At 41.2% G+C, this 27,265-nt stretch overlaps 1 protein-coding gene and 1 long non-coding RNA gene across 5 annotated transcripts in view; both read left to right on the plus strand.

Annotated features, from left to right (window-relative positions):
- LOC142760393 (uncharacterized) overlaps positions 1 to 27,052 on the plus strand; it is a 145,185-nt gene extending 118,133 nt beyond the window's left edge. Inside the window, exons 10-15 of the mRNA XM_075863578.1 lie at positions 6,013 to 6,075; positions 7,086 to 7,148; positions 9,634 to 9,750; positions 10,169 to 10,327; positions 11,262 to 11,315; positions 26,917 to 27,052. Coding sequence (XP_075719693.1) covers positions 6,013 to 6,075; positions 7,086 to 7,148; positions 9,634 to 9,750; positions 10,169 to 10,327; positions 11,262 to 11,315; positions 26,917 to 27,013 — 553 coding nt within the window. The 3' untranslated portion in view covers positions 27,014 to 27,052. The remainder of the gene's footprint in view (positions 1 to 6,012; positions 6,076 to 7,085; positions 7,149 to 9,633; positions 9,751 to 10,168; positions 10,328 to 11,261; positions 11,316 to 26,916) is intronic.
- LOC142759131 (uncharacterized) lies at positions 12,481 to 25,037 on the plus strand. Of its 4 annotated transcripts, XR_012883082.1 has the most exons (16): positions 12,482 to 12,692; positions 12,797 to 13,267; positions 15,088 to 15,152; positions 15,278 to 15,342; positions 15,468 to 15,532; positions 17,481 to 17,537; positions 18,621 to 18,685; positions 19,422 to 19,460; positions 19,574 to 19,676; positions 19,796 to 19,861; positions 20,598 to 20,648; positions 21,983 to 22,033; positions 22,149 to 22,213; positions 23,074 to 23,124; positions 23,245 to 23,297; positions 23,508 to 25,036. It is a non-coding gene; the product is annotated as an uncharacterized LOC142759131 (long non-coding RNA). The 4 variants fall into 4 exon arrangements; XR_012883081.1 differs by having other exon boundaries at positions 12,481 to 13,267; positions 23,508 to 25,037; XR_012883083.1 differs by lacking the exon at positions 22,149 to 22,213 and having other exon boundaries at positions 12,481 to 13,267; positions 23,508 to 25,037.
- Positions 27,053 to 27,265: the final 213 nt, after the last annotated feature.

Genomic DNA, 27,265 nt, shown 5'->3' on the forward strand with positions numbered 1-27,265 from the left:
CCTTGCACGACAGACCCCATGAATGCCTCCACAGTATAATGCCTCCCATAGCTGACCCCACAGTATAATGCCCCATAGCTGCCCCTACACGGTATAATGCCCCCATAACTGCCCACACACAGCATAATGCCCCCATAGCTGCCCACACAGTGTAATGCCCCATAGATGCCACCACTCAGTATAATGCCCCCCATAGCTGCCTCCACAGTATCATACCCCCATGGCTGCCCCCACAGTATATTGCGACCCATAGCTGCCCCATACAATATAATGCCCCCATAGAGTATAATGCACTCCATACAATATAATGCCCCATACAGTATAATGCCCCCTATTGCCGCCACATACAGTATAATGCCCCCATACAGTATAATGGCACCCATAGCTGCCCCATGCACTATAATGTCCAATATAGTATAATGCCCCATAGCTGTCCCATACAGTATCATGCCCCCCATTGCTGCCACATACAGTATAAAGCCCCCATAGCTGTCCCATACAGTATAATGCGCCCATACAGTATAGTGCCCCCATACAGTATAATGCCCACCATAGCTGCCACATACAGTATATTGCCCCCATACAGTATTTTAAGCCCCCTTATAGCTGCCCCATACAGTATAATGCCCACAATAGCTATCCCATACAGTATAATGCCCTCCATATAGTAAAATGCCCCCTTAGCTGTCCTATACAGTATAATGCCCCCATACAGTATAATGCCCTCCATTGCTGACACATACAGTATAATGCCCCCATACAGTATAATGCCCCCTATAGCTGCTCCGTACAGTCTATTGCCCCCATACGGTATAATGCCCCCTATAGCTGCCCCATTCAGTATAATTCCCCCATACACCATAGTGCCCTACATAGCTGCCACATACAGTATAATGCCCTATACAGTATAATGCCCCCTATATCTGCACAGTACAGTATATTGCCCCCCATAGCAGTACCATACAATATAATGCCCCATACAGTATAATTCCCCCCCTTAGCTGTCCTATACAGTATAATGCCCCCATACAGTATTATGCCCTCCATTTTGCCACATACAGGATAAGATACAGTATAATGCCCCCTATAGCTGCCCCATACAGTATAATGCTCCCCATACAGTAGAATGCCCTCCATAGCTGCCACATACAGTATAATGCCCTCCTTAGCTGTCCTATACAGTATAATGCCCCCATACAGTATAATGCCCCATTAGCTGTCCTATATAGTATAATGCCCCACACAGTATAATGCCCCCCTTAGCTGTCCTATACAGTACAATGCCCCCATACAGTATAATGCATCCTATAGCTGCCCCACACAGTATAATGCTCCCCATACAGTATAATGCACTCTATAGCTGCCACATACAAAATAATGCCCACATACAGTAAAATGCCACCTTTAGGTGTCCTATACAGTATAATGCCCCCCATACATTATAATGCCCCCTTAGAAGTCCCATACAGTATAATGCCCCCCATACAGTATAATGCCCCCTCAGCTGTCCTATACAGTATAATGCCCCTATACAGTATAATGCCTCATATAGCTTCCCCATAGATTATAATGCCCCCCATAGCTGTTCCATACAGTATAATGCCCCCCATATAGTATGATGCCCCCTCAGCAGCTGCCATATGAGCCCCCCTCCCATACCCAGTATAATGCCCCCATATGTACATACCTAATAGAAAAATAATAACATAATTACTTACCTATCCCCATTCCCACGATGGGTGGAGAATCCTTCTCCTCCGGTCTGTGCTGTGAGTGACTCACTACATCGCGCCTGCCTGCGCCGAGCCGCTCGCGGCACAGTGAATACTGGAGCAGGACTCCAGCATTGCACTGAACTGTATTTGCGTCCTGAGGACGCAAATACAGTTGGAAGAGCGGTCAGCACTGGGTGCCAACGGGGCCCTGCGGGCTCCACAGGCTTGGGGGCCCGGTCGCAGTAGCGACCGATGCGATCTCTATAGCTACGCCACTATACAGATACATATATAGGCACTTAGGCACACACACACACACACACACACACACACACACACACACACATACCCACATACTGGAATTTATACACACACAAACACTCAGTCTCACAGACAAATGGAGGCACAAACAACAGACAGACTGAGCACTCACATCTCCTTCCTCACAGGCTTCTTGCAGGTCAGGCTGTGGGCAGAGCTAACTGTGCCTCGGACACCACATCCTTGCCAAATATGATAGATGATTTTTTTGGTAGGTTTCAGTTTTGTTATTCTAACTGGATTTCTATTTTCTCTTCCAGGCCATCAGGATATGGAGATGATCCTTTTTGGATTACCCTTGAGGAAATACCGTAAGTCTGTAGAACAAAAAGGATTATATTTTTCCTGTCAAAATGACGGACACTTCGGCGGAGCCCAGCTGACCCATTAAAAGTCAATGGCGTCTGCAGGGCACCACTGGTATTCTTAGTGCAATAGATCCAGCATGGTGGTATTATTCAGTCACTACATGGTGGTATTATTCAGTCACTGCATGGTGGTATTATTAAGTCACTCTATGGTGGTATTATTTAGTCACTGTACGGTGGTTTTATTCAGTCACTGTATGGTGGTATTATTCAGTCACTGTATGGTGGTATTATTCAGTAACTGTATGGTGGTATTATTTAGTCACTGTATGGTGGTATTATTCAGTCAGTGAATGGTGGTATTCAGTCACTGTATGGAGTTATTATTCAAATACTGTATGGAGGTATTATTCATTGACTGTATGGAGGTATTATTCATTGACTGTATGGAGCTACTATACAGTCACTGTATGGTGGTATTATTCAGTTACTGTATGGAGTTATTATTCATTTACTGTTTGGAGCTATTATTCAGTCAATGTATGGTGGTATTATTCAGTCAGTGTATGGTGGTATTATTCAGTCACTGTATGGAGGTATTATTTAGTCACTGTATGGAGGTATTATTTAGTCACTGTATGGTGGTATTATTCAGTCACTGTATGGTGGTATTATTCAGTCACTGAATGGTGGTATTATTCAGTCACTCTATGGTGGTATTATTCAGTCACTGTATGGAGGTGTTATTCAGTTAGGCGGAATTCACACGACAGGGTTTCCCGGCCGGGTGCCGGCCCTTCATAAATTGGCCGGCACCCGGCTGCATTAGGAACAATAGACCCCTAATGGGGCTATTCACACGACCAATTTTTTGACGGCCGGTAAAACCGGCCGTCAAAAAATGGGACATGCCCTATTTTCGGCCGGGTACCGAAATCTATGGGGCCGGGTAATACACGGCCATCACCGGAATATGTCCTGAGTGATGGCCGGGTCTACCGTCACTCGCGCACTCTCTCTCCTCCTCCTCACAGTGCAGAGTGCATGTGAGGAGGAGGAGGAGGAGGGTCTTTTTTTGCTCCCTGTAGGAGTCGAAATCCCCAATCCCCGACCGGGGATTGGGGATTCCGCTACAGGAGAAGTGCGTGACTAGACTGTCCATATATGGACACAGCGAAGTCACTCACTTCTGCAGCGGAATCCCCCGACTCTATGGCCGGGGATGCCGCTACAGGAGAAGTAAGTGACTACACTGTCCATATATGGACACAGCGATGTCACTCACTTCTGCAGCGGAATCCTCCACTCTATGGCCGGGGATGCCGCTACAGGAGAAGTAAGTGACTACACTGTCCATATATGGACACAGCGCTGTCACTCACTTCTGCAGCTGAATCCCCGACTCTATGGCCGGGGATTCCGCTACAGGAGAAGTGAGTGACTACACTGTCCATATATGGACACAGCGATGTCACTCACTTCTGCAGCGGAATCCCCGACTCTATGGCCGGGGATTCCACTACAGGAGAAGTGAGTGACTACACTGTCCATATATGGACACAGCGATGTCACTCACTTCTGCAGCGGAATCCCCGACTCTATGGCCGGGGATTCCGCTACAGGAGAAGTGAGTGACTACACTGTCCATATATGGACAGTGACGTCACTCACTTCTGAAGCGGAATTCCCGACCTGTGGCAGGGAATTCCTCTCCAAGAGAAGTCAGTGACTCCACTGTCCATATATGGACATTGAAGTCAGTGACTTCTCCTGGAAGGGGGGGATGGGTGCAACCTACAGGGGGCTGTGTGGCATCACCTACAGGGGACTTGGTGGCATCACCTACAGGGGGCTTGGTGGCACCACCTACAGGGGGCTGGGTGGCATCACCTACAGGGGGCTGGGTGGCATCGCCTACAGGGGACTGGGTGGCATCGCCTACAGGGGGCTGGGTGGCATCGCCTACAGGGGGCAGGGTGGCATCGCCTACAGGAGGCAGGGTGGCATCGCCTGCAGGGGGCTGGGTGGCATCGCCTGCAGGGGGCTGTGTGGCATCACCTACAGGGGGCAGGGTGGCATCGCCTACAGGGGGCAGGGTGGCATCGCCTACAGGTGGCTGTGTGGCATCGCCTAGAGGTGGCTGGGTGGCATCACCTACAGGTGGCTGGGTGGCATCACCTACAGGGGACTTGGTGGCATCACCTACAGGGGACTTGGTGGCATCACCTACAGGGGACTTGGTGGCATCACCTACAGGGGGCTGTGTGGCATCACCTACAGGGGGCTGTGTGGCATCACCTACAGAGGGCTGTGTGGCATCACCAACAGGGGGCTGTGTGGCATCACCAACAGGGGGCTGTGTGGCATTACCTACAGGGGGCTGGGTGGCATTACCTACCAGGGGGGCTGTGGCATTATCTACAAAGGGCTGTGTGTGGCAAAAAATGTAAATGAAATTTATCCGATTTTAAAACGGACAGGGAAAAAAACGGATGCAAATCGGGTCCAAATCGGCCGGTAAAAACGGCAACTCGGCCCGGAACGGATGCAAACCGGATGCAAACCGGCCGGGAAAATCGGCCAAAAAGGGCCGATTTTCCCGCCCGACACTCGGACCCTGTCGTGTGAATGAGGCCTTAGTGTATGGTGGTATTATTCTGTCAGTGTCTGCAGCTATTATTCAGTCATTGTATGGTGGTATTATTCAGTTACTGTATGGTGGTATTATTCAGTCACTGTATGGTGGTATTATTTAGTCACTGTATGGTGGTATTATTTAGTCACTGTATGGAGGTATTATTCAGTCAGTGAATGGTGGTATCATTCAGTTACTGCATGGTAGTATTATATAGTCACTGTATGGAGGTATTATTCAGTTACTGTATGGTGGTGTTATTCAGTTACTGCATGGCAGTATTTTTTAATCACTATATGGAGGTATTATTATTCAGTCACTGTATGGTGGTATTATTCAGTTACTTTATGGTGGTATTATTCAATTACTGCATGATAGTATTATTTAGTGACTGTATGGAGGTATTATTCAGTCACGGTATGGAGGTATTATTCAGTTACTGTATGAGGGTATTATGTAGTCTCTGTATGGTGGTATTATTCAGTCACTGTATGGAGATATTATTTAGTCACTGTATGGAGGTATTATTTAGTCACTGTATGGAAGTATTATTCAGTCACTGTACGGTGATATTATTCAGTCACATTATGCTGGTATTATCTAGTCACTGTATGGTGGTATTATTCAGTTAATATATGAGGGTATTATTTAGTCACAGTAAGCATTAAAGGGTTATTCTCAATATGATCATTTATCCCCGATCCATGGAATAGGTTATAAATGTCTGATCAGTGGTGGTTCGACCACTGGGACCCTCACCTATCCCAAGAACAGGTGTCCTGAAGTGCCCTATGTGAATGAAGCGGTACTGTGCATTCTTGGCCACTGCTCCATTCACTTGCTATGGCGCTGCCGGAGATAGTTGATCATGCGCAGCGACACATCCTGTAGACAGCCGATAAATGATCATTATCAGAAAACCGCTTACAAATTAATAAAAATTGTTTATGCCTCCTCGGGTGGGGAGATATGTGGATACATTTTCTAGAAATAACCCTGTTTGTATGTAACTTTTTTATTTGTGGTTCAATAGTGAAGAAGATGAGGATGAAGAAGGAGTGGAAGAAAATTTGACACAAATACAGTTGGAAGAGAGGTCAGCTGTATCGAGCTATTATTCAGTCACTGAATGGAGGTATTATTCAGTCAGTGTATGGTAGTATTATTCAGTCAGTGTATGGTAGTATTATTCAGTCAGTGTATGGTATTATTATTCAGTCATTGTACGGTGGTATTATTCAGTTACTGTATGGAGGTATTATTCAGTTACTGCGTGGTAGTAGTATTATAAAGTCACTGTATGGTGGTATTATTCAGTCAGTGTATGGTGGTATTATTCAGTTACTGTATGGTGGTATTATTCAGTTACTGCATGGTAGTATTATATAGTCACTGTATGGAGGTATTATTCAGTCAGTATATGGTGGTATTATTCAGTTACTATATGGTGGTATTATTCAATTACTGCATGATAGTATTATGTAGTCTCTGTATAGTGGTATTATTCAGTCACTGTATGGTGGTATTATTTAGTCACTGTACGGTGGTATTATTCAGTCACTGTATGGAGATATTATTCAGTCACTGTATGGAGATATTATTCAGTCACTGTATGGAGGTATTATTCAGTCACTGTACGGTGATATTATTTAGTCACATTATGCTGGTATTATCTAGTCACTGTATGGTGGTATTGTTCAGTTACTGTATGAGGGTATTATTTAGTCACAGTAAGCATTAAAGGGGTATTCTCAATATGATCATTTATCCCCGATCCATGGAATAGGTTATAAATGTCTGATCAGTGGTGGTTCGACCACTGGGACCCTCACCTATCCCAAGAACAGGTGTCCTGAAGTGCCCTATGTGAATGGATCGGTACTGTGCATTCTTGGCCACTGCTCCATTCACTTTCTATGGTGCTGCCGGAGATAGTTGATCATTTGCAGCAACACATCCTGTAGACAGCCGATAAATGATCATTATGAGAAAACCGCTTTAAAATTAATAAAAATTGTTTATACCTCCTCGGGTGGGGAGATATGTGGATAAATTTTCTAGAAATAACCCTGTTTGTATGTAACTTTTTTATTTGTGGTTCAATAGTGAAGAAGATGAGGATGAAGAAGGAGTGGAAGAAAATGTGACGCAAATACAGTTTGAAGAGCGGTCAGCTGTATCGAGCTATTATTCAGTCACTGAATGGAGGTATTATTCAGTCAGTGTATGGTAGTATTATTCAGTCAGTGTATGGTAGTATTATTCAGTCAGTGTATGGTATTATTATTCAGTCATTGTACGGTGGTATTATTCAGTCACTGTATGGTGGTATTATTCAGTTACTGTATGGAGGTATTATTCAGTTACTGTATGGAGGTATTATTCAGTCACTGTATGGTGATATTATTCAGTCAGTGTATGGTGGTATTATTCAGTTACTGTATGGTGGTATTATTCAGTTACTGTATGGAGGTATTATTCAGTTGCTGCGTGGTAGTAGTATTATAAAGTCACTGTATGGTGATATTATTCAGTCAGTGTATGGTGGTATTATTCAGTTACTGTATGGTGGTATTATTCAGTCACTGTATGGAGGTATTATTCAGTCAGTATATGGTGGTATTATTCAGTTACTATATGGTGGTATTATTCAATTATTGCATGATAGTATTATTTAGTGACTGTATGGAGGTATTATTCAGTCACGCTATTGAGGTATTATTCAGTTGCTGTATGAGGGTATTATGTAGTCTCTGTATAGTGGTATTATTCAGTCACTGTATGGTGGTATTATTTAGTCACTGTACGGTGGTATTATTCAGTCACTGTATAGTGGTATTATTCAGTTACTATATGGTGGTATTATTCAGTTACTGTTTGGAGCTATTATTCAGTCACTGTATGGAGGTATTATTCAGTTACTGTATGAGAGTATTATGTAGTCACTGTATGGAGGTATAATTCAGTCACTGTATGGTGGTATGATTCAGTCAGTGAATGGTGGTATTATTAATTTAGAGGCAGAGAACAGAAATTGGATCCAGCGCTGATGAGGTTAAAAAGGAAACTTTTTTCCAAGTTTTATTTTGTCATCTAAAAGCAGAATCGGCAGGATAATGTCCTAGTACAGAGGGAGGTTCAATGGTGTATATCTACACTATTGAACCTCCCTCTGTACTAGGACATTATCCTGCCGATTCTGCTTTTAAATGACCAAATAAAACTTGGAAAAAGTTTCCCTTTTACCCTCATCAGCGCTGGATCCAATTTCTGTTCTCTGCCTCTACTTCTTGATCGTGTGCCAACACGAGGACCCGGGCGCTACTAGCAGTGCAAGTCTGCATACAAGGTGAGCTGGAGGCTTCCTCTTTTTTCTATTATTCATTGACTGTATGGTGGTAATATTTAGTTACTGTATGGAGGTATTATTCAGTTACCGTAAGGTGGTATTATTCAGTCACTGTATGGTTGTATTATTCAGTCAGTGTATGGTGTTATTATTCAGTTACCGTAAGGTGGTATTATTCAGTCACTGTATGGTTGTATTATTCAGTCAGGTTATGGTGGTATTATTTAGTCACTGTATGGAAGTATTATTCAGTTACTGTATGGTGGTATTATTCAGTTACTGTATGGAGGTATTATTCAGTCACTGTATGGTGATATTATTCAGTTACTGTATGGAGGTATTATTTCGTTACTGTATGGAGCTACTATTCAGTCACTGTATGGTGATATTATTCAGTTACTGTATGGAGGTATTATTTCGTTACTGTATGGAGCTATTATTCAATCACGGTATGGAGGTATTGTTTAGTTACTGTATGAGGGTATTATGTAGTCTCTGTATGGAGCTACTATTCAGTCAGTGTATGGTGGTATTATTTAGTTACTGTATGGAGTTATTATTCAGTCACTGTATGGAGGTATTATTCAGTTACTGTATGATGGTATTATGTAGTCTCTGTATGGAGCTACTATTCAGTCACTGTATGGTGATATTATTCAGTTACTGCATGATAGTATTATTCAGTCACTGTATGGAGGTATTATTCAGTTACTGTATGATGGTATTATGTAGTCTCTGTATAATGGTATTATTTAGTCACTGTATGGTGGTATTATTTAGTCACTGTATGGAGATATTATTCAGTCACTGTATGGTAATATTATCTAGTTACTGTATGGAGATATTATTCAGTCACATTATGCTGGTATTATCTAGTCACTGAATGCTGGTATTATTCAGTTAATATATGAGGGTATTATTTAGTCACAGTAAGCATTAAAGAGTTATTCTCAATATGATCATTTAGCCCCGATCCACGGAATAGGTTATAAATGTCTGATCAGTGGTGGGTCGACCACTGGGACCCTCACCTATCCCGAGAACGGGGGTCCTGAAGTGCCCTATGTGAATGGATCGGTACTGTGCATTCTTGGCCACTGTTCCATTCACTTGCTATGGCGCTGCCGGAGATAGTTGATCATGCGCAGCGACACATCCTGTAGACAGCCGATAAATGATCATTATGAGAAAACCGCTTTAAAATTAATAAAAATTATTTATGCCTCCTCGGGTGGGGAGATATGTGGATAAATTCTCTAGAAATAACCCTGTTTGTATGTAACTTTTTTATGTGTGGTTCAATAGTGAAGAAGATGAGGATGAAGAAGGAGTGGAAGAAATTTATGTAGAGACAGAAAATATTGAACATGTGAAGAGAGAGAGTGAGACAGAGAAAGAATATGAATATGATAACATCATTGGGTATGTAAAGAATCCGGCTACAATGAGCTTAAGGTATACAGACACTAAATAACGTACATTATAGATATTGATTTGATAATGAATGACTTGGGTTATCCAGACAGAGTAATACATGGCGATACAAATATGACATAGAACACGTGCCGGATAAGTACACAGGACACGTCCACGGGCTAACAATAGGACTAATGTTAGATGAAGGTATATTATTGGGGTTGGGTTACACTCTTGTGCTGGACATTATAACTCATGATACCATTATAACATTGAGCTACTTTATCTGTATTTTAATACTGTCATGTGTAACACAATATGGGTGTGAATATTTCTATGTGGGCAGGGGTGATGTTCCTTAATTATACATCCGTAGAGCATATAGTGTGCGTCCTATACTCTCACAATCTTTACTTTCTAATAGTATGGAGGAAAATGAGGACGAGACTAAGATAAAACAGGAGAAAAAGAAGATGAACACCGAGAAGGGAGAGATGATGAAGGTGGAGGAGGATGAGGAGGAAGAAGGGATGATGAAAGTGGAGGTGGATGAGACAATGGACAAACATGAGACCACAAGTCGGTAAGTACAGAATCCTGCCACGATGATGTGATTGTAGGCAGACGCTATGTTATCCAGACTTAGAGTGGCATAAAGTATGGTGGCACATATACCGGGTTACAAACATAATTTACACTAGAGGGCGCTAGTCATTTATCATATTAGACATTACAGGGTGACATGAGTGGGTATGTTTCATGTTTCATGGCCCCAGTTACTTTTAAGTTCTTTATACAGGAGAAAGCCTGGTGTGTTTAAAAATATTCTGTATGTAAATAAAGGACAATCGCTCTGTAGAAATATGCTGCATTTATATCAATATATGTGTCACGGGGCCTATAGAGGATGGTGTGGATCCACTATGTTGCCAACGAATTTGGCGTGGGGCTAAACTGAGGAGCGGAGTCTAAGGGATAGCTAGGTTTATATCTTTTAACCTCTGTATGGAGATGTGGACTTGGCTGCTAGTATGCCAAGGTCGCTACCCCCAGAGGAGTTTCTGTTGGCAGCAGCTGACGTGTAGAGGCGAGGTACAATAACAGCAGACAAGATGCAGCATCCGGTCAAGTTCAGGCAGGGTCGATAATAAATAATCTCAGGAGGATACAACTAGCAAACTGGAGTTTTGAACCTAATTGTTCAGGCAAAGAGCAATGGGAAGGCTTGGTGATTTGGCACGTGCTGGGACTATAAGAAATGCGTGCCTTAGTGGCCAACAGAGGAACAACAGGAGAGTATCGGCGAGAAAGGCAATTGCCGAATGTGGATTCATTCAAGAAAATGTATACTTGGCTGAATTTCCACACTGGAGTCTAGGGGGTCACTTATTTTACTCCTATGAGCGCCGCCTCATTCAGTCTCCGCAGGACAATCTTATTGCATAGACTAATCCTACTAGTCCTTCACTCATGACATGGAGCTGATCTTATTTTATTTTTTTACTTTTTTCTTAAAGAAGACACAAATGGTGGCTACCGAAAAGCTTAAGAGGTACCGGGACAAGAAACATGTGAGTAATTCACGGAGAGTTAGTCCTGCTATATCACATAGTAAGAACTACAATTATAAGTATAATTCTAGTATGACGTTTATCCTACCATAGAACATGTGATGGGATTATACAGGTTATACATCCGGGTTATTAGATGCTTTCTGACGTCACTAGGATTATACTTAAAGTGTAACTAAACTTTCAAAAAACTTTTGACATATTACAGTGACATGTCACAAGTTTTGATCAGTGGGGGTTTGAGCGCTGAGTGAGTGCTGTGCTGCTTAATTTCAGATCAGCTTCACGAGGAAAGCCGCACCAGCGGTGTACGGGTTTATAGACTGTCTATTGACTCTGGAATTCGATGGCTCGGCTTTCCGAGACAAGCTGATCAGAAACAAAGTGACACAGCTTTCATCCGAGCGCTTCTGCCACTATGTTTTAGCAATCAGTGGGGGTCCCAGTGGTTGAACCCCGACTGATCAAAACTTCTGACACAACACTATGACATGTCAAAAGTTTTTTAAAAGTTTAGTTACCTTTTCATATTTCTATTACTAACATTTCACAGGCTATTTATTTATCATTAAATCGTATTTTTTCACCAGCAACAGAAACAGCGGCCGTGCAGCAGAAACACGAACATCAAGGTAATAAATGCAGGTTCCATGTGGGCTTTATCACACCTTATTTTTTTTATGAATGTTCTTGCTGGCAGGAAAGACCAGCTTTGTTTCTCCCCTGCATTTCCAGGTAATACTGGTCCAGTGGTTACTAGACATTATTCATCACTGCCACTATATGAGCAGAAAGCAATGCACAGAAAACAGTTTGTGTTCCCCCTGACATCCCTACACATGCATCAAATACAGAAAGTCCTTCGATGCTATCACTAGCCATGCTTCTCTATCACATAGCGCTCCACTGGACGCCTGTATTGTGCTGATCTAGACATTTACTATATGATTTCCTTCTGATGAAACACTTGTTTTCTTTCGTCAAAGATTCTTCAGAGCAATTTTCTGCTGCGCCACCGTCAAAACATCAGAATAAGCAGTAAGTATGTGAGACCCTCCCCAGACAGGGACATTCTCCAGTCCAGGACATGTATACTCTTTGTGTATATAGCTCTAAGGCCACTTTCACACTCAGTATTTTGCATCAGTATTTATAAGCCAAAATCAGGAGTTGGTCCAAAACATGGAAGACATGCAAATCTTTCCATTATACTTTTGCTATTCATGTTCCGCTTCTGGGTTTGGCTTATAAATAGTAAAGCAAAAGACTGACCAAAATCATGCAGTGTGAAAGTGACCTGTCAATCAATCTGCTGAACTCATTCCTCTTTTTTTCTAGAAAATAATATCAACAGTTTCAGAAACATCAGATTAAACAGTGAGTATATAAGACCCTCCACGGACAGGGATATTCTCTAGTCCAGGACATGTATTCTGTATGTGGTATCAATCTGTTTAACTCATTCCTTCCCTTTTTTCTAGACATTAACATCAAAAATTGTCATCAGTAATTTGGGCAGCATAACATCAAAACATCAATAGGGAGTATACGAGACCCTCCCCAGACAGGGCATTCTCCATTCCAGGCAGTGGCGGATCATCATTAGGGAGGTTCGGGTGAACCGCACAGACCCCCTCATGCCCGGTGGCGTCGCTAGCACAGGAGGGGGCCCCGGTGCCAGGGCTGCACCTGTCATGAGGCAAAGTGAGATTCTGTCCGACTCCCAGCTATTAGCAGCCGTGGTCTGTGCTGCTAGCTTACATCTCCCTGTACTGCTTTAGAAGCTCCCCCTCCAGCCCCCCTTCCCTGCTCTACACACCTCTCCTCCTGCTCCTCCTCCTGCTACTGCTGTTACCAGTCGGGATGTGAGGGAGGGGGAGGGGAGACTGTCTGCGGCACTGTGTCGGGCCATCAAGCTGCTGAACGCCCTTCACAAATATCCTACATAAAAGGTAAGTGCATGTGTGTTTACAATGTGTACTTTATATGTGTATAATGTGCATATTCATGTGTGTCCAATGTATGTATAGTGTTTGTTTGTTTGTATGTATATATAGTGTATGTATGTATATATAGTGTGTGTGTGTGTGTGTGTGTGTGTGTGTGTGCATGTATGTATATATAGTGTGTGTGTGTGTGTGTGTGTGTGTGTGTGTGTGTGTGTATGTATGTATATATAGTGTGTGTGTCACGGACACAGGGTATGCGAGACAGACTGGGTTAGACTAACAATGCTCAGGCAAGGATCAGAAGGCCTGGGGCCTTCTTATAGACCAGGAAATCATGGCAGTTGATGATGACGATCCTACGGTACACAGCAGGACGGAGCGGAAGTGAGCGCTGGCGTCTCCTAGGAAGTAGACAGAGGCCAGCGCTAACGGATCCATGGCTGCGAGCATCGGGAGGTGTTTCTCTGTTCACAATGCAAATAAATATATATAATTTTGACAATGTGATTTTCTGCTTTTTTTTTAATATAATCTATCTCTCACTGGTAAAATTAACCTAGCCTAAAAATTCTAGACTGTTCATGACTTTGACAGTGGGCAAACTTACAAAATCAGCAAGGGATCAAATACTTATTTCCTTCACTATATATATATATATATATATATATATATATATATATATATATATATATATATATATATATATATATATAAAGTGTATGTATGTGTATATAGAGAGTATGTGTGTATATATAGTGAGTGTATGTATGTATATATATAAATAGTGTATGTATGTGTATATATAGCGTATGTGTATATATATATATATATATATATATATGTATGTGTATATATAGTGTATGTATATATTGTAACAACCTGGGGACCACTTAGCTCACAGGATCGCCATCTCCCGGGTGAGATGGTTGGCATACATAGAAAGTTCACTCCAACTCCTTGAATAAAAGGTTTAAACCAGCCGCAGCTAGCTTTATTGTCTTCACCACAGTAATCAGTGTTACAACAATAAATATACAAAATAAACCCTAGGCCGTCCAGCCTCTAACCAACACATTCAGTGTCCCTCACTACGAGACACTGAACCTTGTGCCCAGCACCTCAAAACCTTCACAGTTTTACCTCACACGGTGGTGACTCTCACAGGCTAGCATGCCTGTCTTCCCCAGACTGAGAGCTCTGTGTGAACTGCACACCCCTGAATTAAAGAGCCGTCTCAGCTGAAGCCTAACTAAGCTCATCAGACAGCCCTATTCCAGGCTTTACACCCAAGCAACAGCAGAGAAAACCCTCTCTGTTGTACATGCTCCCTGGTTGCTTAACACCTGAGTTTCTGCACCGTCCAGTAGCTGCACTGCTACAATATATATATATGAGACGTCGTCACCTGTGAGTCACTGGAATTGTAGAGAATCTGTCCCCTCTCCTGACATGTTTATTATAGAAAATCCTTGTATTCCACATGAAGTCTTTGTGCAGTCCAGGTCTGATAGAAAAATTTGTGTTACCAATCCCCTTGTCAGGAGGATGTGTCCCTAGACAGTGTGATACTGTCAGTATGTAGGGGCACAGCCCTGTGAAAGATGAATCATAACATCCATTTGTTAATGCTTGTGCAAAAAGGTAGGGTTAGCAATAGATGCGGCGTGGCGGTGGAGAAGGGGTGGGCCCAAGTTTGGCTAACAGCCCAGGGCCTATGGTCTACTTAATTCGCCACTGATTCCAGGATATGTATTCTGTCTTTGTATTATGTATATAGCTATGTCAATAAATCTGTTTAACTCATTCCTTCCCTTTATTTTTAGACATTAATATCAATAATTTTCATCAGACATTGGCAGCATAACATCAGGACATCATAACATCATTAGTAAGTATATGAGACCCTCCCCAGACAGGGACATCCTCCAGTCTATGGCATGTATTCTGTCTTTGTATTATGTATATAACTATGTCAATAAATCTGTTTAACTCATTCCTTCCCTTTGTTTTTAGACATTAACATCAATAATTTTCAGCAGACATTGGCAGCATAACATCAAGACATCATAACATCATTAGTGAGTATACGAGACCCTCCCCAGACAGGGGCATCCTCCAGTCTATGATATGTATTCTGTCTTTGTATTATGTATATAGCTATGTCAATGAATCTGTTTAACTCATTCCTTCCCTTTATTTTTAGACATTAACATCAATAATTTTCATCAGGCATTGGCAGAATAACATCAGGACATTATAACATCATTAGTGAGTATACAAGACCCACCCCAGACAGGGGCATCCTCCAGTCCAGGACATGTATTCTTCTCTTTGCATATATATTTATTTATGAAGTCAATCAGTCTGTTTAACCGCTTCCCGACAATTTGTCGTATGAATATGTCATGGAAAGCTAGTGCTTCCCGCATTTTGCCGTATCTATACGACAAATGGTGGACACCTCCTCAGAAGCTGAGTCGGTGCCACCATCCCCGGGTGTTGGCTGTATGTTACAGCTGACACCCTGGGGTTATGGCATTTAAGGGGTTTGCAGCTCATCGGCACCCCAGCAATGAAATTGCTGGAGTGCCGGTGACTGCAAAGGCAACCGGAGGCCTAACATTTTCCTCCCGGAATGCCTAGTACAGAAGTTTTTCTGGGCCCGCCTGGAGGCAGGGCCTAAAAGGCTTCCAGAGCCGCCTGTAAGCGTCATCAGCGGTGGATGTCAGCTGTATGATACAGCTGACATCCACCAGTAACGGCAAGAACCGGAGCTAGCTCCGATACCTGCCACTAACCCCCTAGATGCAGCGATCGAAATTGATCGCTGCATCTTAGAGGTTGGTAGCAGATCGGCAGCCCTGCCATGCAATCAGGGCTGCCGACTGCTGCTATGGCAACAGGAGGCCTAACAATGGCCTCCTTCTCTGCCATTACAGAAGCCAATTAGGCTTTGCCCGGAGGCGAAGCCTAATCGGCTTGCTGTCAGTGAATGACTGACAGATATAATGCATTGCACTACATTGGTAGTGCAATGTATTAGAAAAATCTGACAGTTGGACCTTCAAGTTCTAGTGGGACTAAAGAAAAGTGTAAAAAAAGTGAAAAAAAAAAAGTTGTGAAAAATATAATAAAAGTTTCAAAGTAATAAAATAGTGTAGTACCGTCTTAGTCAGAGACAATATGAAATGTTAAATACTTTTGTGTCAAAAAAGACAAAAGTATAATAGGTATGATACCTTTATTGGCTAACCATAAAAGTTATATATGCAAGCCTGAAGAAGGAGCCTGTGTGCTTTGAAAGCTTGCATATAGAACTTTTATGGTTAGCCAATAAAGGTATCATACCTAATATACTTTTGTTTTTTTTTACACAAAAGTATTTAACATTTCATAAAGTAATAAAATAAAACACAATCACCTTTTTTTCCCTTATCAGGTCCTTTATTATTAAAAAAAATAAAAATAAACCATACATATGAACTTTAAAAATTGCATGTTATTTATTCCATGCGGTGAACGGCGTAAAATAAACCCCATAAAAACAATGCCGGAATTTCTGTTTTTTGGTCACTTTGCCCTACAAAAATTGGAAAAAAAAGTGATCCAAAAGTTGCATGTATCCAAAAATGGTACCTATAAAAACTATAGCTCGTCTCACAAAAACAAGCCCTCATACAGCTCCACTGATGAAAAAATTAAAAAGTATAGGTCATCAGTATATGATTTGTGGAGATCCGACACTCGGACCCCACACCGATCAGCTGTTCCGGCTGCCTCTGGGCATCAGATTTTATGCAGTTAACGGTGTCGGAAGCAGATGGCTCTTTTCACTTGAATAGGAGCAGAGCTGCTGTCTTGCAGCATGGCCACTATACTGTGACTGGAGCCATCTGCTACTGACCCTGACATCTATTGCTCAGAGTCAGCCGAAACAGCTGATCGGTGCAGGGACCAGGTATCCTGTGCATACGTAATCAGTATGAAAACTACTCCATGCCTGGACAACCCCTTTTGTCATTTCTTCCCTTTTTTTATAGACACTAACATCAATAATTTTTATGAGACATTGGCAGCATAACATCTTAACATCATTAGTGAGTATAAAAGACCCACCCCAGACAGGGGAATTCTCCAGTCCAGGACATGTATTCTGTCTTTGCATATACTGTAAGTCAACCAATCTGTATAACTAATTTCTTACCTTTTTTTCTAGACCTTAACATCAATAATTTTTATGAGATACGGGCAGCATAACATCAGGACATCAGAAGTGAGTATATATGTCAAGGTCGGTTGCAGATTTGCAGACCTGTGACCGAAATGATTAGGCAGGAGGGTGATAATATCAAAAGCGCTCAAGTACCAGTCCAGGTTTAGTACGCACTTAAAGGGGTTTCCCACCTTGGACAATTCCCTGGGACCCGAACCTATCTCTAGAACAGGGCCCTCTAAACCCACTACTAGCTCACTCTGCTCCCGCTGCCTCCTGGCCACATCCTGGTTAGGTGGTCGGGAGTTACGGAAACAGAGTACCACAGCGAGCTACGCTGTTTCCGTAGCTACCGAGTTCCTGAAACAGCGTAGCTCGCCGCGCTACGCTGTTTCAGTAACTCCCATTTACTTCTGTGGGAGTTACGGAAATAGCGTAGCTCAGCGAGCACTTAGAGCACTTAGGAAGTGGTCGGGAGGCAGCGGAGTCGAATAAGCTAGAACAGGGTTTAGGAGGCCCCGTTCTAGAGATAGGCGCGGGGACCCACATGGGACTCTGGGACCCACATCTGTCAGACTTTTAATGCATATCCTGTTGATATGCCATAAATGTCCAAAATGGGAAAACCCCTTTAAGCGGCAACAGATTATAGCGTGAGGCAGAGATGTTAGGAAATAATCTCAGTTTGGTTCACATATAAGAAGCAACAGGTTGCAGTATTAAGCAGATATGTGGTCAGGAAACAATTACATTTCGGTACACAAATAAGCTGCTACAGTTTGTAGCGAAAGGAACTAGACTACAGGCGGGAACCTTAATAGTCTGACAATCAGGAAGTGCAAGGGACAGGTTTATATAGTAAGCCAAAAGAGTGAGACCAATCGGGCAATAACGAAAAGGACTCCAGAGGCAAAAGTCAATAAAACCTACACAACAGATTCAGGAGTGGAGCTGTCCAACATCCCCTATAGCTCAATGAGAAGAGCTACTGCCTCGGACACAGGAGTTTCTGTGTTTGAATGGTGATGATATGAGACCCTCCCCAGACTGGGGCATTCTCCAGTCCAGGACTTATATGATGTCTGTGTATACAGCTACAGTCAATCAATCTGCTTAACTCATACTTTCCCCTTTTTTCCCCAGACAATAACATCGTTGATTTCCATCAGATATTGGCAGCAAAACTTCAGAAGACCAGAACATCGGCAGTGAGTATATGAGTCCCTCCACGCACAGGGACATTCATTCTTCAGTCCAGGACATGTATTCTGTTTGTGTATTATATATATATACAGCTATAAGTAACTTGCTCATTATTTTGCATTATTATTTATATGCCAAAAAACAGAAGTGGGCCCAAAACATGGAAGAGGTGAAAATTTTTCCATTTGGGTATGTTTGCAGATTTTCCACAACGGATATCGTTATGTATTACCGTAGCAGCAAAGTGGATGAGATTTGAATAAATTTCATCGACAGAATGCAGAAAAAATCTGCTTAGAAAACAATCATAAATTGACCTGCGGTGCGTTTTTTTAATCCACAGAATGTCAACGGAATTGTTGCACTTTTGATTTGGGTTTTGCCTATTGAATTCAATGAGGAGTTAAAATCCGCAACAAATAACAAATGTTGATATTTTTGCGCAGAAACGATGCGATTTAAAATCTGAAACAATACAAAACCGTTTTTTGTTTAAAATAATAAAAAAGTCTATCTTTGTCATAGCAACGGCTCCTATTCTTCCCAGCTGCTCTTCATGCAGCCCGGCCTTCTGGGATGATGTTTTAACCCAAGTGACAAATGCAGCCAGTCACAGGCTGCAGCGGTCACATGGGCAGCAGCATCATCACATTCTGCAGCCCAGGACATGTATTCAGTCTTTGTATTATATATACAATCAATCAATCAATCAATTTGTTTGACTTATTCCCTTTTTTCTAGAAAATAACATCAACAGTTTCAGAAACATCACAATAAACAGTGAGTATATAAGACCCTCCCCAAACAGGGACGTTCTCTAGTCCAGAACATGTATTCTGCCTGTGCAATAAATTATCCAATCTGTTAAACTAATTTCTTCCTATTTTTTCTAGACATTAACATCAAAAATTGACATCAGAGATTTGAGCAGCATAACATCAAAAATTGACATCAGAGATTTGGGCAGCATAACATCAGTACATCATAACATCATTAGTGAGTATACGAGACCCTCCCCAGACAGGGGCAACCTCAGGTCCAGGACATGCATTTGGTTGGTGGATTATGTGTATAAAGCTAAAAGTTAATGGTTCATTCCTTTAATTTTTTTCTAGAAATTAACATCAAAAATTTTCGAGCAGACATGGGCAGCAAAAGATAAGAACATCCGAACATAAGTAGTGAGTATATATGTCAAGGTCGGTGGCAGGTTTGGAGACCGGTGGCTAAAATGATTAGGCAGGAGGTTGATAATAGCAAAAGTAATTAAGAAACAGTCCAGGTTCGGTACACAGATAAGCAGCAACAGGTTGTAGAATGAAGCAGAGACGTGGTGAGGAAACAATACATGTTCGGTACACAAATAAGGTGCTACAGTTTGTAGAGAAAGGAACTAGTCTACAGGCAGGAACCTCAATAGTCTGACACTCAGGAAGTGCAAGGACAGGTTTATATAGTAAGCCAAAAGAGCGAGACCTAAAAGGCATTAAAGGAAAGGAATCCAGAGAGGCAAAAGTCAAGAAAACCTGGACAACAGATTCAGCAGTGGAGCTGTCCAACATCCCCTATAGCTCAATGAGAAGAGCTGCTGCCTCCTCGGACACAGGAGTTTCTGGGTATGAATCCTTACAAAATGAGACCCTCACCAGGCAAGGACATTCTGCAGCCCAGGACATGTATTCTGTTTGTGTATATAGTTATAAGCCCCCTTTTCCATGGCAGTCATTTGGTCAGTATTTTGTATGGGTATTTATAGGCCAAAACACGGAAGAGGTGCAAAACTTTCAATAATACTTTTTATATTTATGTTCTGTTTCTGGATTTGGATTATAAATACTAATGCAAAATACTGACCAAAATACTGCCGTGTGAAGTGGCCTGTCTATCAATCAACTTAACTCATTCCCTTTTTTCTAGACAATAACATCAACAGTTCCATCTATTGGCAGCAAAACATCAAACTAAACAGTGAGTATATGAGACCCTCCTCAGACAGGAACATTCTCTAGTCCAGGACATGTATTCTGTCGGTATTTTATGTGTATACAGCTATAAGTTAATCGGTCTGTTTAACTCATTCTTGCACTTTTTTTTATAGACAGTAACATAAAAAAATTTCAGCAGATATGGGCAGCAAAATATCAGAGCATCCTAACATCAGTAGTGGGTATATATATAAGGCTCTATGCACATGACCGTGCCCATAATCACAGTCTATGATTACAGGCATATCCGGCCGCAGACGGCTGTGGTCAGTCATACGCATTTGTGGACAGTGTTTCCATTATATAGTATGGGAGCCCGATCCATAAAATAAAAAAATAGGATTTTTTACGGAAGGTTTCTGCCGTAAGGACACCTTCCCGTAAATATACGGGAAAGTGTCAGTCGGACATAATAATGAATAGGTCCGTAATTATGGACGAAATCTATGGTCGTTTGCATGGGGCCCTAATGTCGGTGGCAGATTTGAAGTACCGAGGCTGGAACAATCTGATAGGAGGTTCATAATAGCAAAAGTAGTTAACTAGCAGTTCAGATTCGGTACACAGATAAGCGACAACAGATTGTAGCGTGACACGGAGAAGTGGTTAGAGAATAATCTAAGTTTGATACACAGATAAGAAGCAACAGGTTGTAGCTTAAAGCAGATAAGTGGTCTGGGAACAATCCAAGTTTGGTATACATATAAGTGACAACGGGTTGTAGAGTGAGGCAAAGGTGTGGTCAGGAAACAATTTACTTTCGATACACAAATGAGCAGCAAGTTTGTGAAGTGACGCAGAAAGAAACTAGACTACAGACAGGAACCTCAAAAGTCTGACAATCAGGAAGTGCAAGGACAGGTTTATATAGTATACCAAAAGATTGAGACCAATCAGGCAATAAAGCATGGAATCCATAGAGGCAAAAGTCAAGAAAATCTGGACAACATATTCAGCAGTGGAACTCTCCAAAATCCCTTATAGTACAATGAGAAAAGCAGCAGGAGTTTCTCGGTTTGAATCCCGACAATATAAGACCCTCTCCAGACAGGGACATTCTCTAGTCCAGGACATGTATTCTGTTTGTGTGTTCTGTGTGTGTACTAATAAGACCCCTTTTAAACATCAGTATTTTGTATTAGTATTTATATCCAAGATCGGGAGAGGGTCAAAAACACGGAAGAGATGTACATTTTTCCATTATACTTTTTCTATATATTTTCTGTTTCAAGTTTTGGCTGCAAAATACTGACCAAAATACTGGCGTGTGAAAGTGGCCTGTCTATGAATCAACTTAACTTATTCCATTTTTTCTAGACAATAACATCAACAGTTTAATCAATGGGCAGCAAAACATCAGACTTAACAGTGAGTATATGAGACCCTCCCCAGACAGGGACCTTCCCCAGTCCAGGACATATATTATGTGTAAATAGTTATAAGTTAAGCGATCTGTTTAACTAATTTCTCCCATTTTTTCTAGACATTAACATCAAAAAGTTTCAGCAGATATGGGTAGCAAAAGATCATAACATTCGAACATCAGTAGTGAGTATATATGTTAATGTCAGTGGCAGATTTGAAGTCCTGTGACTGAAACGATCAGGCAGGAGGTTAATAATAGCAAAAGTAATTAGGTAACAGTCCAGGTTCGGTACGCAGATAAGCAACAACAGATTGTAGCATAGAGACATGTTGAGGAAATTATCTAAGTTTGATACACAGATAGGCAGCAACAGGTTGTAGCGGAAACAATCCAAGATTTGTGCTCAAACAAGTGACAACAGGTTGTAGAGTGAGGCAGAGATGTGGTCAGAAAATAATTCAATTTCGGTACACAAATGAGCAGCAACAGTTTGTAGAGTAAGACAGATGGAACTAGACTACAGGCAGGAATCTCAATAGTCTGACAATCAGGAAGGGCAAGGGACAGGATTATATAGTAAACCAAAAGACTGAGACCAATCAGGCAATAAAGGAAAGGAATCCAGAGGCGCAAAAGTCAAGAAAACCTAGACAGCAGATTCAGCAGTGGAGCTCTCTAACATCCCCTATAGCTCAATGAGATGAGCTGCTGCCTGGGACAGGAGCTTCTGGGTTTCAATCCAGACAGGGACATTCTCCAGTCAGGACATGTATTCGGAAATGTATATATATATATATATATATATATATATATATATATAGCTATAAGGCAACTTTCACGCGTCAGTATTTTGCATCAGTATCTGTAAGCAAAAAATAGAAACTGGTCTAAAACACAGAAGAGTTGTGAATATTTATATTATTCTTTTTCTAATTATGTTTTGGTTTTGGCTTATAAATACTGATGAATAATAATGACCAATATACTGCAACGTGACAGTGACCTGTCAATCAATCTGCTTAATTTCTTACCTTTTTTCTAGACAATAACATCAACAGTTTCCGCTATGGGCAGCAAAAAATCAGACTGAACAGTAAGTATATGAGACCCTCCCCAGACAGGGACATTCCCCAGTCCAGGACATGTGTTTTGTATATGATCTGTATACAGCTATAAGTCAATCAATCTGTATAACTCATTCCCTTTTTTCCAGACAAGAACATCTATAATTTCAGAAAATGACATCAGAATATGAGCACATCACCAGTGAGTATATGACCCTCCATAGACAGGGGCAGACTACAGTAAACTCTCTATTCTATGAATTTTCAGTCGCATCCATTTCCCACACCTATTAGTCCTGGTCGGTGGGGTGATGTGGGGCCATATATTGCTCTGGGGCCCTGTGACTGCATGTTACTCCGCTGTGTGTCATGGTCGTATTCTTCTGGTTATAAAATATGTGTTCTTCTACAGGTCACCATGAAGAACCATCATCACTTTTTAATACGCACAATTTGACATCTTATAAAAAAAAACGCAGAAAATAACTTTTCTATCAACAAACATTGAAAAGTCAACGAAGACTTACTGGATCCTCGAAAGGGAAAGGGAGTATTTTATTTGAGGCGGCATATAGGACATCAAACACAAAGCTACGAGACAACATAGAAAACCAAATTGTACACATGCAGCAAACGTATGCACTCCACATCAGAAAAGATACTAAAGATATATATCTTCGTAAGTACCGGTAACAGTCAAAGTGACATAAATAACCAAGATTATGAAGTAGGAGGAACATACATGTAAACCCAACATGACCTGGTACTCTGACCATGAATATATACTGAGAAACCTAAAGAGAAAGAGGTCAAGTACATTCAAAATAATGTGTAATAGAAAAACTTTCTTTATTAACAGATAGAAAGACAAACAGTTAAAAATGAGTCATACAGTGTAAAAGGGCGTCAGCCCACACGGAATACATGAAAAGATACTGATGATGGTATTAAATAACAAAGACCCAGGGTTAAATGTTAACAGTGAACAGCTCGATACATGTAGCATAAATATAAGGGAATAGATCAAGTGATCAAGTAATTCTGATGTCTATAACACCATAAGCTGGTATTGGTAGTTGTAATCAGTAAATATAGGTTAATATCATGTAGCAGTATAGCTGAGACTGATTGAGGAGCAGTACAACCTGGATCTAAGTGGCCATGTGCATTAGGTAAATAAAACATGTCACGTACCCGGATTCATGTAGCCGCATGGGGGAGACGCCAAGCCCGACGCGCGTTTCGGCGGATGCCTTCGTCCGGGGGTGGCGTCTTCCCTGCGGGACCCTCCCTTATATCTGAACATGATTAGAGAAGATTGGTATCCGTGTGGGTAATATGGGAGGTTATTTCGGCGACAGGCCGGGGGTAGCAAGATGGCTACTGCCCCACTTCCGGTGAACCGCGTCATCGAGGCGGACGTGCGCGGACGCTGTCTGACAGCGCCGCCCACGTCCAGCCAGGATTGAAGACCCGGCCGAAAGTGAGTGAGCCACTCCCCCACCCCTAGCTAGCGCACACCTCTCTCACCCCGTACCACTGGTTCAGAAGCAGGCTTATGAAACAGTTAGAGATAACTGAGATAGATGTATGTAGATATAGATAAGGGGATCGGGAGACGATAAATGTTAGTTTAATACCAAGAATATGGCACATATGAATGTAACCTGTGAAGAAGAGAAAAAGCAGAAAAGAAGAGAAGGGAGAAACGGAAGAAACAAAGAAGGAAACCAGAGACAGAAAAAACGCAAGTGTGTGTGAATGTTGACAAGAGGACGGTCCATGTAAACACTTGGATGATACACTGAAATGTAAATAAGGGACCGAAAAAAACTAAAAAACTGAATAAATAAATAATTAATGGATTACTAAGTGAAGGAAGTGACAAAATATGTGTAAATAAAGAAATAACAAACCCATACCATTTCATTGTATGTATGTATGTGATGAATATGCAAATGTATGAAGTACTGTATGTGAAAATTCTATATATATATAAATAAATAAATAGTCAAACATGTTCATAATTATGAATACATCAAAAATAAATAAAAATTATATATATGTATAAATGTATCCATATACTGTTGTGTAAAAGAGAAAACATAATGTGTATAAATAAATGTAGCAAAAAAAGAGCATAATTAATATATGTATTAGGTTTGCCAAGATTAAATAGTGTAAGACCATATATTAAAGAGAAACAAGAAAAAAGATGTATATATAGACTATTTATATTTATGCACATACATGATCAGTAGTGTTCACATTCAGTACATCAATGGTTTCAGTCCATACACAAAAGAAACATACACAAATGCACAGAAATGTATTGCAAGACATAAACCAACAAGCAGGGGTATCTATAAACACTATTAGGCATGGGTGCACAATAAATAAATGAATAAAATCCATGGTAAAGAAATACATCAATAAAAAATATATGTGTATATATATATATATATAAAAAAACAACATGCACAGGTATATGTATATAAAAGACATGCAAAAATAAGTCAAATAAGTATCTACATGTCTATGTGTTAAAAAATCAATCAATATGTGTATAATGGCAGTACATAGATATCTACATATCTATATGTTAAAAAATTCGTAGATGTGTATAAAGTCAATAGTGAAATATATAGAATAATAAGATACATAATTAATACCAGTTACCAATACATTATAAAACATGACAATATATATAATACGTAGATTATACCCGCATGTGTATGTCTAAAGTGCATAGTGTGATCGATAAAGAACCCCACATGGATCTGATGACAGCATCCCCATAGTAGAAAGAGAGCGATAAAGCATATATACAATATAGAAACGATGAGTAGAATGACACCATGCCAGTGGCCAAGGAGCATACATATATAATATCTTCAACGCCTCCAGAGTCCATAGCCTCCAATATCTTCAGCATATATATCTCCAAATATACCTGCATTTCTATATACCTTCAAAAGATAAAGAGTTCATAGAAGAGGGTAGTTAACAAGGTAAGGACTGTATATATATATACATAATAAAATAAAACAATATATATTTATTGATTAAAAATAATTAAAAAACCTAGACCCACAGGGAGTCAGTGGTTCAGAGAAATGGAGCGAAACTCAAAGATTCATTGAGGCCTGATGGATACATTGACCCAAGGGTCCAAATCCAACGTGCTTCGCATTGTGCTAATTTTTGCTTAATATTGCCTCCTCTCATATTTGTGACAATATGATCAATGCCCCTCACCTTTAGTTTTGTTGGATCACAGGAATGATGTACTTTAAAATGTCGCGGTATCGGTTTCAAAGTTTCCATGACTTCCTCATTCGCTGCTCGTCTGATATCGGACATATGCTCCCTCACTCTCACTTTTAGCTCCCTAGAGGTGAGACCAATGTATACTTTAGGGCATGGACATGTTGCATAATACACCACTGCTTTGGTGGTGCATGTTATCGGATGTGTTATAGTATACGTTTTCGTACCTGTAACATTAGGAAAAGTTGTGATCCTCTCGATATTAGGACATGCCACACAATGCCCACAGGGGGAACACCCCCACTTTGCTCCCTTTGATCCAAACGGATATTTTCTCGTAACCGGATCATAGTGACTCCTCACTAAATGATCTTTCAAATTTCTCCCACGTCTTGCTGTTATGCTGGGGTACCTAGTCACATAATTGGTGAGAATTGGGTCTGTGAGCAAAATGGGCCAATACCTTTTGAAAATTTCCCTCATTTGCGGCCACCTCGAGTGATAGTTTGTTATAAACCTCACCTTATTCTGTGTATCTCTCTTCTTCTTAGGAAACAAAAGATCATCTCTATTTGTATACTTGGCCCTGTGATACGCCTTTTTGATGGACCGCATACTATAGCCTCGATCTATGAAATGGTTTTTTAAGTCCTTGGCCTGTTCCTCAAAAATGGTGTCAGAGGAGCATATCCTCCTTATCCTCAGGAATTGCCCGATAGGGATCGCCTGTAGGGTCTGTGGTGGATGGGAGGATGAAAAATGCAGTAAAGAATTAACCGAGGTCTCCTTGCGATACACGTCACTCTGTAAAAAACCATCAATGTCCTTGGTTAATTTAATGTCCAAAAAATCAATGTGCTGACTGTTGGATTTGTACGTAAATTTAAGATTGAGCTGGTT

This window comes from Rhinoderma darwinii, chromosome 4 (genome assembly GCF_050947455.1).
Source record: "Rhinoderma darwinii isolate aRhiDar2 chromosome 4, aRhiDar2.hap1, whole genome shotgun sequence".
Classification (NCBI taxonomy): domain Eukaryota; kingdom Metazoa; phylum Chordata; class Amphibia; order Anura; family Rhinodermatidae; genus Rhinoderma; species Rhinoderma darwinii.